The 14,275-nt window shown below is 45.8% G+C and overlaps 1 protein-coding gene across 1 annotated transcript; it reads left to right on the top strand.

The window, feature by feature from the left end:
• Positions 8,476-11,457, top strand: LOC110437319. Its single transcript, XM_021465726.1, has one exon. It carries the CDS (start codon positions 8,476-8,478, stop codon positions 11,455-11,457), a length of 2,982 nt encoding a protein of 993 aa, XP_021321401.1.

Below are 14,275 nucleotides of genomic sequence, written 5' to 3'. Positions count from 1 at the left end.
CTACTATCGTGAGAAGGCCAGCAACTTGATGACATCAGAACCCTCGCCGCGCGAGGCCGTTTGTCAAGTTGTTGATGATGAAACCAAGCAATAAAAAGGGACGCGCGAGACAGAAATTTCAGCTCGTCACGACGGCGGTGGAGGAGTCGTTTTGGCTTACTCTGTTATTACGACGGCGGCGGAGGGGTCGTTTTGGCCTGCTCTATTATTTCTATGGCGGTGGCGGAAAGTGTACGGCGAAAGTCGTTTGTTATTTTGATCTACTATCGTGAGAAGGCCGGCAGCTTGGCGACGTTAGAACCCTCGCCGCGCGAGGTCGTCTATCAAGTTGTTGATGACAAAGTTAAGCTACATATATATAAAAAGAGATAAGACGCATGAGATGGTAACGCCCCGCTCGTTGGCAGCGCGCGAGATGGAAATTTTCACTCGTCATGATGATAAAAAAGAGGACACATGAGATGGAAACGCCCGCTCGTCGTGTTGATAAAAGGCAACACGCACGAGACGGTAACGCCGCACGTTCGAGTTGCTGTGTCGAGAAGGTGGCACATCTTCGTATGGACGCATATACGCCGTCGAGCCTCTGCTCTCCGTTCCAAGCATCCACACATAAAAAACTTCCTTGCTCACGCTAACGCCCTGTTCTTGCGAGTCTTCGTTGAAGCAACACCGACGAGGAGCTCCAGCTCTTGCAAGTTTGCGTTGAAGTAACACTGGCAACGAGCAAACAATTTGTTGTTTACTGCAGCAACATCATATTTACATGATGTCGTTCCTCACGTTCCATGGTTGGCATATAATCCGATGCGCTAACAAAGTTCAGATGAACAAGAACAATTGCTCATAAGTTGTATCTACTCTGAGCTATTTTTTTCTTTTCTAGCTCTATTATTCCTACAGCGGTGGAGAGGTCATTTTGGCCTACTCCCTATTATTCTTACAACGACGAAGATTGCCTAATTGCGGGTCGAGATTTAATAATCGACGAGGCGCTTGCCTGGTCTTATTCCTACATATAAAAGTTGTTGCGCCCAAATATGGTGTAACGCTCGAATTAGCGCAAGTAACACCGGGAGGCTGTCGATTTGATCTCGTGATGAGAAAGCATCGTTCAAGCAATACTTTGCCGCTAATTGATTTTTTTGGCGGATTTTTACTATTTGCGTCTAGTACCGACAAGGCTAGACGGAACTCTGGCCAAGTGCCGACGAGGCGAGGTCACTAGTCCATCTACACGTTCCAATTGACGGGATCGGACAACATCGTTGCTGGGCACCGACGAGGCAAAGGCAACTCACATATGTCCGTGTTAGTGAAGGCCGGCGTACATGACTGGGCACCGACGAGGCGAAAGTCACCCCCTTTATTAACATATTCTGTTTATTACTCCGACGTGGCGATGACAATGTCGTGACCGAGTTTCGGCGACATAAAGCCACCCATAATTATTATGCCGTATATCGCATATGGCTATGACGGCGACCAAGATAGTTGACGACCATGAAGCGCAGCTTAATCGGAGGTTTTCCGTAAGCTCGTCTTGCGGATGTAATTAACCGGACGCGCCCAACAGGCCCCGGGAATCGGCGAACTACGCAATTTTCTCTACAAGTCAGACCTCTCCTTAAGCATGACGCTGAAGATGGAAGAAGACAATTTTTTCGTTGATCATGTATTTTGTATATTCAAAAAAGAATTAATGAAATATGTGGTTCTCGAATATGTGTGCATGTGTCTCCCTTGCATTACATTATTTTTCTATGTCTTCGCCCGGTTTTCGACCAAACAAAATGGCACGCCCGGTGGGACTGGATTCTCCTCCCATCTTCGCTGCGCTTCAATGGTTGTAAAAAAAAGATTGCCCGTTCGCGGTTGCTGTACGTGGTTGAACGATGCTTACTTCAAAGACATGCCTCCCGGCTTATACACGAAGGAAGAACAACAATTTTGTCGCATCATTGAAAGAACGTCTTGCATGCTTATGCAGACTCATATATTTGTATACACGAAAGGGCATCCAGTGCCTAGTTTGTGTGCTTGGTTCACTCTCTATGCCTGGTTAAAAAAGAGAGAGAAGATATTGAGCATGGCTTGCTGGTCCAAGCAGCCACGCCGTTTTAAGAAAAAAACTAGAAGAGGAGCACATCGTGTTTATATATATATGCGTGAAGCTTTAAAAAAAATATATGTTCATCCATACAAGTTTTATTACACGGTGTACTAATTGAAGGATTCCCTCTCGCAGGTGAGTCCTTCCCTGCCATCACCATCGAGGAAGCGATGAAGTTCTCTCCTGCTCCGTGTCTGATTCACTTCGGCACTCACGCCCCCATGGCGGTCTTCACTCATGGAGACAAAAAGTACTACCACCCCACGCAAGAGTTCGTGCAGACTCAAGCCGTGGAGTTGAAGAAAGCACGCGAGCATGCGGCTGCTAAAGCCAAGAAGGCAAGACAAACTGCCGTTGCCGACGCTCGTGAACTGCTAGGGAAGCCCGAAGCACTCTCGAATGCACGGGAGCCGAGTTGTCCAATCTCAGAGGCCAAAGTCCTCGAGGCACTTAATGACGCCTCTTATTCCTTGTCCTGGTCAATGTGCAATGCGCGCTCTAGGAACAAGAAGAATACTCTCCGCAACTATCGAAGGAAGCGGAGCCACGTCAAGAAGCTTCATGCCGAATTGAGTGCACACGTTGTAAGAAGCACGACGCCTAAGCAAGTGCAACAAGTCCCTGAGTTCCTCGACGTTGTGGGAGAGCCTTATGTGCTATCTGTAAAGGCCAATAGGCCAACTGAATTAAAGAAGCTTGTCAGGCAAGCTATTATGAATGAATTTTGGACACGTACATTAAAACGTGTAGCCAAATTTCCTGAGTGCGAAATTGCAGCTCGCACTAAAAATATTCTTCTACGCCCGCCTATGATGGTTGCATCATACCATACCACGGCTGATGCCAGCCCCGAAAAAAATAAATTTGCTGCACTATCAAATGAAGTACCGGCGCCTTATGCAAACGCACCACCAACCGATCAGCTCCAGCAGCAATTTCAGCAGCTGCAAGCTCAGATGAAGGAGTTGGAAAGGCAGCTCCAGGGTCGCCAGCCAAGTGCATATGCAGGGGGTAATCGGAGGCCTATCTCTCCTGTTCGTAACTCTCAAGAATCGAGGCCATTCACGCGAACTGGTGGCAGGTCTAAGTACCAAGGCCCTGGTCGTTATGGTCACACTCCGGAGTCTTCTCAACAAGCGGGTGGCAGGTACTATGTCGCTAGCCATCGCCCCCAAGATGAGCGGAAGACGCTAGCACCACGGAGGGATCTCCCTCCACGCCCGTTTCATCATTCAAGACAGGCTCCATTGCTTCCTCGCTGGAATTCGTGGGCACGCCAAGAATGGCAACCAAGAGATTTCAGAAGGGACCAATATCATGCGAAAGAGCAACAACATGAACATGTTGCGAGCGCACCACCCACACGACCAAGGCAAGTGCCGCAGGATGAGCCGCACTTGAAGGTCGCACCTACTCAGGTGGCGTCTTCATCAGGCCCTCAAGTGAACTCGTCACTCTTGCCGACTCCGGCAATTCCACCTAAAGCTCCGCGGCCTCCTACCGCTAATCAACGCAAACGCGAAAACCGCAGGAGGAATCGACGCGCCATGTACCAAGAGCTACAAGATCTGGTACTTGGCAGCGTGCATGTTCGGGTCCGCCCCGAAGGGCAAGTTCACCCCTTCTACGACAAGATCACACTTCGCCTTTCGCCTACTCTACTCCAAAATGAGAGATACAAGTATCTCGTGGATAATCTCGTGCCGAGACCACGTCTAGTACAAGGGGATGAAAGGCCAAGTGTGGCCAAAGAAGAGAACCCTTCGCTCCAAACCTCCGCTAAAGGGTCTTTGGAGAAAACGCAAAATGATGTCACTATGGAAGACTCCCATAAAGATATTCAACAAGAAAATATGCACCCATCGTCTCTGATAAAGGAGATTGAGCAAGCGGTGTTGACTGCTCACCAATCAAGAGGGCAGTCTAAAAGAATGCAAGTTGAAGATAGGGAGCATGGTTCTACCTCTCCTATTCAGATGACCTTGTGTGGCACTACGTTCACACATGCTGAACATGAAGATGATTTGATATGGGTACCTCCACAAGTTACCCATGATTTCTCATATCCTTCGGATGAGGAGATCGTACCTAACCCCAAAGCAACCTTTTCTAATGGTTCGCTTTCGAAATTACGCCGCCGGTCCAAGGGACCTGGTAATCAAGAACAAGAGGGTGTGTCATCGGCTCCATGCTGCCCGATTACTTCTGGTGGCTCTAAGTCTGAGGGTGGGTTATCTCCACGTGCTTATAATGACCTACAATCACAACTCCCTCAAAATCCTGCCTCCTTAGAGCGGATAGCACGGCGCCCGGGTGCTTCAACCCGATTGAAAGGAATCGCTATGCAAGAAATTGAAGGCACTATGAGTCCAGTTGATGGAGCCTTCAAAGATGGAGAGTTGGATGATGATTCCAGCATTTCTCTAGAACAACACACTAACTCCCCTCGCTATTCTGAACTTGCTCATTCTGTAGTATCAGACGAGGAGAGTGAAAACGAAGGTCAAAACACTGTCCCGGTTCATATGGTCTCGGACGAAAATCAAAAGCAAGATGATCTAGTTGATCCCAATGGGAAGGACGATACAAGTCAGGCTAAACAGCCAGACCCCAAGAACAAAGAGAAAACCCTTCCTGAAAATCCACAATATGGAATGCCCCCACACCTTTGGCCGGGAACAAGTGCACAGGGAGCTCATGACGGGTCGATTGACGAGAAGCTGCGTAACCAGCAACAACAAATAAATAATTTGTCCTTAAAACTCGATCAACTTGTTGAGATCCTAACAGGTTCTGGGCAAGGTGTACCTCGAACTCCACAGAAGGCCGCAGCTGACCCACAAATAGAAGAGCTGGAAGATGCGGGTCATGTGCCCAAGACTAATGAGGTACCCAAGCCTCCGCCGCAATTACAGTTCACCTCACTGGGTGCAACAGCTAATGCTGCGCCTCCCCCGAACACATTGAAGAATTTTCATACTATCATAGAGGACCTAATAAATAAAAAGATGAGACAAGTGAATGTTGATCAGTCACCGCAATCGTCCGATTATGAGCTTGATAAGCCTTACGAGGCTTGGCATGATTTGGTGCAATTCCCAGCTGGCTGGAATCCACCGAAGTTTCGACAATTTGACGGAACGGGAGACGCACGAGAACATTTGTCGTATTTTGAGGCAATGTGTGGCGATACTGCTCGTATCCCTTCTCTCTTGTTACGACAATTTTCTAGCTCATTAACGGGTGCAGCCTTTCATTGGTATAGTCGCTTGCCAGTTGGCACCATACCTGACTGGAAAACCATGAAAGAGCTATTCAAGGCACACTTTGTATCAATGAAGAAGGATTTTTCAATAATCGAGTTAGCACAAGTTCGCCAGAGGCGTGACGAAAAAATTGATGACTACATAGTCCGTTTTCGTAACAGCTATGTACGCCTCGCACGTGAGATGGATCCCGAGGATGCAATTGAAATGTGTGTCTATGGCATGCAACAACACTGGTCACTGGAAGTTTCACGGCGTGAGCCCAAAACATTCAGTGCTCTTAGCTCAGCGGTGGCTGCGACAAAATTGGAGTTCGAAAAGTCACCTCAGATTATGGAACTCTACAAGAATGCTAGCACTCCCGATAATGTCAGGAGGTTTAACTCGACCTTCAAGGGCAATAATAATAATAATAATGGCGGCAAACAGAAGGCTCCAGCCAAAGCTAACACCGCAAGGGTTGAAACCTCACAGCATCAAAGGAATGTGCCTGTATTGGGCATGCGAAATAATACTGGCGCCAAGACATGACCATCTATTCAAGAGCTCCTTCGGAAGCAATACATCTTTCGTCGAGACGTGGTGAAGGTTTTCTTCCAACAAGTCATGGAGCACGAGTACCTCACTCTGCCTGATCCTAAGCGACCGGATCAAGTTAAAATGGTCGACAATCCTTTGTATTGCCCATACCATCGGTATGTCGGGCATGTTATTGAAGATTGTGTCGCCTTCAAAGAGTGGCTACAAAGGGCCATCGATAAAAAGAGGTTGGCAATCCTACCAGATGCCGTCAATCCTGACTTTCATGCAGTAAATATAATAACCACAAGGACGAATGCTGCTGAGGCAAATGATGATAGCTGGGTACCACTCGCTCAGGTTGAGCACCGATTAAAAAGTTTGGAACTCTCTCAAAAAATAGATGAGCGGGATCCCAATGCTTGGCAGACTGTTACTCATCACAAGTTGACGCCAAGACGCATACATCAATGTGATTCGGGACGTATAATTTCGCATTCTATGGATGTACCCTCATACAGGTGGCACGATCCAAGTCGTCGTCGTATGCCGCCTAGATTTGTACCTAAGGCGCAAGGAAATGAATCATTTCCCCGACGAAGCCGAATGTTGCCTACGCTTGGACATTTCATGCCTCATAATTGGGAGCAACAAGCTGAAGCTCCAAATGGCGAGCCACAAGGTAAAAAGGAGTATACTATATTACATCGTCGGCCTGATACGGCTACATGTAGTGTGGTCCTTAAATATAATGATACGACTAGTTCCGAAGCGGATGATGGGCTTACACCTCGTGAGCGCCAAATGCTTATGGACGAAGTATCACCAGTGTTCTGAAGTAGAAGTTAACATGAATTTACAAAGCGGAAAGGCCTTGCCAGAGCTCCAAAGGCCTCAGCCAAAAAAGGGTGCCAAGGAAGACGCTCCGCGTACAAAGGATGCAGCTACTCAAGAAAACGCACAAGATATTCCACCCAATAGTGGGGTAGAGTCTCACAAAATTGATTACAATGTTGTCGCACACCTAAAGCGCATCCCAGCATTGTTGAGCGTCTATGACGCATTGCTACTAATTCCAGAGCTACGCCAGGCCCTCATCAAAGCGCTTGAAGCTCCAGAAGTTTACGAAGTTACTATGGCTAAACATCGACTTCTTTGCAATGCAAGTGAAGTCAACGAAATCACCTTTTCAGAGGAAGATAAGTTGGTGGAGGATGATAATCACAATCGACCACTTTACATCGAAGGAAATATTGGCACCGCTCATTTGCGTCGTGTGCTCATTGATCCTGGTTCCGCGGTGAATATTTTGCCGATTCGAAGCCTCACTCGTGCTGGATTTACAATGGATGACCTTGAACCGACTGAGGTGGTGATCTGCGGGTTTAATAATCAGGGCACTTCAGCCCTAGGTTCCATCACTGTGAAGATTCAAATGTCCACTTTTAGCTTCAAAGTGCGGTTCTTTGTAATTGAAGCAAATACATCATACTCGGCGCTCTTGGGTAGACCATGGATACACAAGTACCAAGTAGTCCCCTCGACACTCCACCAATGCTTAAAATTTCTAGATAATAAAGGAATGCAACATCGCATTGCTGCCAATGAGTCCCCATATACCGTTCATGAGTCGTATCACGCCGACGCAAAATATTATTTCTCAGGCGGGGAGCTGAGTAAGCATCAAGGACGTGTTGCGCCAGCTGCTGACATCATTATTACGCCTGGCTCGAATACATCTTCTGAAGTAGATGCCTTGAGCACCCCACATTCTGGAAGAAGAATTCAAAAGAGAGAACAAGTTAAAAGGCATGGAAAATCTCTCATGGTTACACCGTCCTTCAATACTAAAAATACTCCGTCGACGCCAAGCTCAGGTGCGCCAGCTACGCCTATACTCTTAAGGTCTGTGCGTCCCCAAGTGACTTTGGGGGCTGAAGCAAAAGATTCTTCAATGATAAAGTCATTAAAATCCAATGACTTGACTCATCTTAATTCTATAGGCGCTCGAGGAGTTCCTAAGCTTCTCACGTCAAAAAGCAACATGCCACCTCCCCTGATGCTACGTACTGATATTACAAAGGCAGGAACTGCAGTTCCTCAAGAAGGGATGGTGCGTAAAAGGGTGGCAGAAATTGAGGATCAAAGGAAGGCTGGGATAAAACAACCTCCTTCAATGTATACGTCGATGACGACACCGTTAGATGTGTGGCTAGTTCCTAGACAAGCAGGCTGTAAATCTCTGATGCTCTTCTACAAGGCACCACAAGCGTTGCCTTGTGATTTTGTAATTAAATTTCCAAAAGTCTGTTTAGAGACAGGAGAGCCCACCACTACTACCAGAGCTGAACCAAGGATGGTTCGCTTACTCGAGAGGTCTGGGATTCATCTTCGGCAAAATTGTAGGTTACCACCACCACCCGCCATATGTGAAGAGTGGTGGGACGAAATAGAGAAGATTTCTAAGATGGCTGAAAAGAAGACGAACCAGACTCAACCAAAATATGGTTTGGGTTATGTTCATTCAGACTCATCTGAGAAAGCGAGGGTGAAAACAATAATGATCCATGGCGAGCGATGTGTCATATGACGTCCGTCGTTGCAAATACAAATGATAGGGAGGGTGCAGCTTCTGACAATGAGGATTGTAACCCGTGTCCTATACTTCACCAGTCACGATCCTTGCAAGCTGCTGCTAATGCTTATCAAGGGTTGAGAGACGAACAATACCTTCTAAATCGAATCCGTAAAAACATGAACGTGGAACAAGATGAAGTTCTTGATGCTGCTTCTGCTCCTCAACAACTCGAAGACGGTGTCCAATTGACTATTGATGAGCTAGTCGAGATCAACCTCGGAACTGAGGATGACCCACGTCCCACTTTTGTGAGCGTGACACTCACAATGGAGGAACGCGAAAGTTATCGAATTTTCTTAACAGAGTTCCGTGACTGTTTTGCATGGAGCTATAAGGAGATGCCTGGGCTTGACCCTCACGTCGCCACTCATAAGCTGGCCATCGATCCTCGGTTTCGGCCGGTCAAGCAGCAACCTCGTCGAGTTTGTCCTAAGCTACAAAATGACATAGTTGCTGAAGTTGATAAATTAATTGCTGCGGGCTTTATAAAGGAGGCGCAATATCCTCGTTGGTTATCAAGCATTGTTCCTGTTAAGAAAAAGGATGGTCAGCTTCGGATTTGCGTCGATTATCGCGATCTGAACCGTGCTTGTCCTAAGGATGATTTTCCAATTCCCATCACAGAGATGGTAGTACATGCTACCACCGGCTATGGCGCCTTGTCCTTCATGGATGGTTTTTCAGGTTATAACCAAATTAAGATGGACCCACAAGATGCATTCGATACAGCTTTTCGAACGCCCAAAGGGAATTTTTACTACACTGTCATGAAATTTGGCTTCAAAAATGCGGGCGCGACTTATCAACGTGCTATGACTGTGGTCCTTGATGGCCTCATCCATGAGACGGTTGAATGTTACATTGATGATCTGGTCGTGAAAACAAAGGATCGCCAAAAGCATCAGGATGATCTACGTATTGTCTTTAATAGGCTACGGAAGTATCAACTAAAGATGAACCCGCTTAAATGTGCCTTTGCGGTACAATCAGGTGTGTTCTTGGGCTTTATTGTTCGTCATCGAGGCATTGAAATTGAGCCAAAGAAAATTAAAGCTATTTTTGATTTGCCGCCTCCCCAAAATTTGAGTGACCTTAAATCTTTACAGGGTCACCTAGCATATATTCGACGCTTCATATCTAATCTCTCAGGACGCACTCAGCCGTTCTCGAGACTAATGAGAAAGGGTGTGCCATTCCATTGGGACGAGCAATGCCAAAATGCGCTCGACAGCCTTAAAAGGTATTTCCTTAACCCTCCTGTCCTGGCGGCGCCTGTGAGAGGACGCCCACTAATTCTTTATATTGCTACGCAGCCCTCTTCGGTGGGCGCGCTGCTCGAACAGCATAATGATGAAGGAAAGGAGGTAGCATGTTACTATTTGAGCCGCACCATGGTAGGTGCCGAACATAACTACTCACCTATTGAGAAGTTGTGCTTGGCCCTCGTCTTCGCACTAAAGAAGTTGCGACACTACATGTTGGCGCACCAAATTCAGCTCATAGCAAGAGCAGACCCCATAAGGTACGTGCTAAGCCAACCGGCCCTGATGGGACGTCTTGGTAAATGGGCTGTATTTATGATGGAATTTGACATTACTTATGTCCCACAAAAAGCAGTTAAAGGGCAAGCTTTGGCTGATTTTCTTGCAACCCACCCTGTGCCGGACGATTCGCCACTAGTGATTGATTTACCTGATGAAGAGGTATTTTCCATCGGTATTGAATCACCGTGGGAATTATATATTGATGGTGCATCCCGTACCGAAACAAATCCTGACGGCACGCTTAGCAAAAGAGCCGGGGCCGGACTCGTATTCAAGACGCCGCAAGGCGAGACCATCTACCACTCATTCTCCCTCCTTAAGGAAGAGTGCTCAAATAATGAAGCTGAATATGAGGCCCTGATCTTCGGCCTTTTACTTGCACTTTCTATGGATATTCGGAATTTGCAAGCATACGGTGACTCTCAGCTCGTCGTTCGCCAAATCAATGATATTTATGAGGTACGCAAACCTGAGCTGGTGCCATACTATGTGGCGGCACGTAAGCTCATGGAGAAATTTCAGAATATTCAAGTTTCACATATTCCACGAGGCAAAAATGCCTCAGCTGACGCATTGGCTAAACTTGCAGCAGCGCTAGTGCTCCCAGGTGGCGAGCCCGCTGAAATAAAAATAGAAGAGAGATGGCTACTCCCCGCTGTCCTAGAACTTGTTCCTGAAGAATATGAAGTCAATCAAGTGACGACGATGATTGTTGAGCAAGATGATTGGCGTAAGCCATTCATTGATTATTTTAATCATGGCACGTGGCCAGATGATTCGGTGGAAAGGCGCCGCCTACAACAACGCCTACCATCATATATCTATAAGGCCGGGATCTTGTACCGACGATCATTTGGTCAAGAAATACTCCTGCGGTGTGTCTCAAGAAAAGAAGCTGATCAAATATTACAAGAGATGCATCATGGAGTATGCGGTGGCCATCAAGGGGGTGCCAAGATGTATCATAGGATCAGGTTGGCTGGGTACTACTGGCCAAAAATCATGGCTGATTGCCTTAGAACTGCAAAGGCTTGTCATAACTGTCAAATTCATGGCGACTTCAAGCATCAACCACCGGTTCCGCTTCACCCTACCGTTCCCTCATGGCCGTTCAACGCGTGGGGAATTGATGTTATTGGCTCCATTGAGCCTCCCTCATCCAAAGGGCATCACTACATTCTTGCTGCAACTGACTACTTTTCCAAGTGGGCTGAGGCCATACCTTTACGAGAAGTAAGGACGGACAACGTCATCAACTTCCTAGAACGACATATCATATATCGTTTTGGGGTTCCACAAAGTATTACATCCGACAATGCTAAGGCATTCACATCCACTAAGATGCAAAGATTCATTGCGAAGTATAATATTACATGAAATTATTCCACGGGATATTATCCTCAAGCTAATGGGCTTGCTGAGGCGTTCAATAAGACCCTTGGGAAAATACTTAAAAAGACTGTGACGAAGTATAAAAGAGATTGGCATGATCGTCTCTTTGAAGCCTTATGGGCATACCGAGTTACTATTCGTACTCCAACACAAGCAACGCCGTACTCCCTCGTTTATGGAAGTGAGGCAGTCTTACCACTTGAAGTGCAGCTCCCATCATTACGGGTGGCTGTCCAAGATGAACTTACAAATGATGAGCAAATTCGGCTTCGCTATCAGGAGCTGGATGCTTTGGAGGAGGGTCGTCTCAACGCACTCCAGAATTTAGAGCTATATCGCCAGAACATGGTGAGGGCCTATGATAAATTGGTGAAGCAGCGAGTTTTCCGCAAAGGTGAACTTGTTCTTGTTCTTCGACGCCCTATTGTCGTTACACACAGGACGAAAGGGAAATTCGAGCCGAAGTGGGAAGGGCCATTTGTCATTGAGCAGGTTTATGATGGTGGTGCATATCAGCTGATAGATGACCAGGGACTCCGTCCTATGCCGCCTATCAATGGCAGATATTTAAAAAAATATTTCGCGTGACTAATTGTCGGGCGATCCTTCCTCTCTTTTTTTTAAAAAAAATATATATATATATATATAAACATGTTTTCTCTCGTTATAGAAAATGTGTCTTAAAATGAATGGACATCATGTCCAACAACAAAAGGCTTTCTCCCATATATGTCGTCAAGCTCAGTCCTCTGGTGGCTGTCATTCAAGGCGTGTCCCTGGGCAGGGAATGCCCCGATCAACTTAATTCGAGGTAAAGGGACCTCAACACAAGCACATGGTTGGCACCAATAGGGGATAAAAGTGGGCAGATGAATTTCGATCCGTGCTGACTCTGAGAGTCGTGGGTTCACCACACCCTTCACCTACGTCCAGTTAAAAGGGAGTACCAAGCCTCTAGGGAGACTATAGGGAAAAGAGCATGAAAGGGCTACCTGACTCGACAAAAGTCTGAATCAAGTGTGAAGCCACATGCCACCCTAAGAGGTGATAACAAGGGCCAAAAAAATAAGCCTGCGAGGATTATTAGTTACATAAAGTTGAAGAGCTACCCTCTGAATTCATTGAAGACAAAATCCAAGAAGCAAAATAAAAGGAGAGAAAGAAAAAGGAGACATAGTCAAGTGTCTCGAAGCTCTCAATAATAAAAAAAATCAAGGTGTCAAGTGAACGAAGGAGGAGGGTAGCTATTCATCGTCCTCGGCAAAAGTAAAGGCAAAAAAAAAGAAATACCATAACCAGTTTCCCTCCAAACCAATTCCAAAAATATAGTTGTATCCTATGTTCCCTACTGGACAATGGTAGAAGGTGTGAGGCACATGACTGAAGGGAGGCTCGGAGGTAATTTCCCTGACCTAAAGAGGTCCTAATGAAGTGCTAATCTCTCAACACGTATATCACGAGGAAACTAAACCTCAAGTGAAAGTTGTGTCGTTGACCTTTTATGTCAAAATACACCCTTGGATGACGTCGCCGGAAGGTGCTCCATAGCTTGGTGACTCATGGGAAAGCCGACATTTTTTTTTTAAAAAAAAATATATATTGTTCTCATTCTTTGGAATACAAGAAGAACTCAAGGCATGTCTATATTGACGCCCATCATGGCTTATGTGCCAAGATGGCCCTTCACCCACAAATTGGCCTATACGCTATTTGGCTAAATTATATTTTGGCAGTACACCTATGGAGCTTCGGATATATATGCTATTTATTTGGGAGCAGTGAAGCAAGTCAGTGCGACGATTGTGGAATTGTGAAACCCTTCAGGAGGGATGGCTAGCACCGTTATAGCTAAACGGTTGCATCCACCTTGATAAATTTCGCCAAGTTTTCGATACTCCATTGACTATCACCAGCATTTTCAGTTGCAATGGGATCAGAATACTTATCCATGATATGGTATGATCTTCGCTATATCGTCAAATGTGGCATGATTTTTCGCCATATTTTCTAAATATTTGTCGACTTGTGGTGTCAAGATACCTTTGAGACCGTAAGCCGTCAGAGACAAAAATGAAGCCAGGCTATGATCACGAAGTCACGTATATATGTCGAAATTATATTTCCCCGAGTCGAATCTCCGCTGCTTCGCGCATAGACTCAACTCGGCGGGTGGCATTTGTATGATAAATTTTTGGTATATAATATTCCCTGTGCCAAGTAACACGGGCTGCCAGCAGGGAGTGACCCGTGCAATATTTTTTATGTATGGCCCTAATATTTGGAGCCATATAACGAATAAGCATATGCTATGACTTATTGAAAATTATATGGTGCTAATTAAGTTCGTGCGTTCAATAATCTCCGGATCGATCCATGGAGTAGAAGTTAGTCATGAATAATTATTGGTCCAAAAATAACTATGTGGATATTCTCTATATCCATGTTTATACGCAAGAGGTTCCTACTATATCATGCATAAAGGTGATGAAGAATACGTATACTTTACAAGCTAGTTGAATTAATTTAATCAGGTCTACAACGTACTAAACGTGTATCAAGGCTCCATGCATGCATGCACGACTACTATGTATATAGTTGGCTTCTTAACTAGCGGGCTTTCTAAACAATATATGCATATACACACATATGGGTCCTCCATGTCATGACGTATAAGAACCTTGATGAAATATGTATTGTCGTATTAAACTATCACAGGCACATGTTTATGTAGTTGTTAATTATGAAGGAGCTTATGATATGTGGGCCACGCATCTTCAATTTATTTTGATAATATATAATAATT

Source organism: Sorghum bicolor, chromosome 7 (assembly GCF_000003195.3).
Source record: "Sorghum bicolor cultivar BTx623 chromosome 7, Sorghum_bicolor_NCBIv3, whole genome shotgun sequence".
NCBI lineage: Eukaryota > Viridiplantae > Streptophyta > Magnoliopsida > Poales > Poaceae > Sorghum > Sorghum bicolor.
Note: the sequence above shows the minus strand (reverse complement) of the source record. Positions and strands in the feature narration are given on the sequence as shown.

Excerpts from the sequence above, each read along its gene's own strand:
- LOC110437319 (XM_021465726.1), top strand. The coding sequence starts at position 8,476 with ATGTGTCATATGACGTCCGTCGTTGCAAATACAAATGATAGGGAGGGT.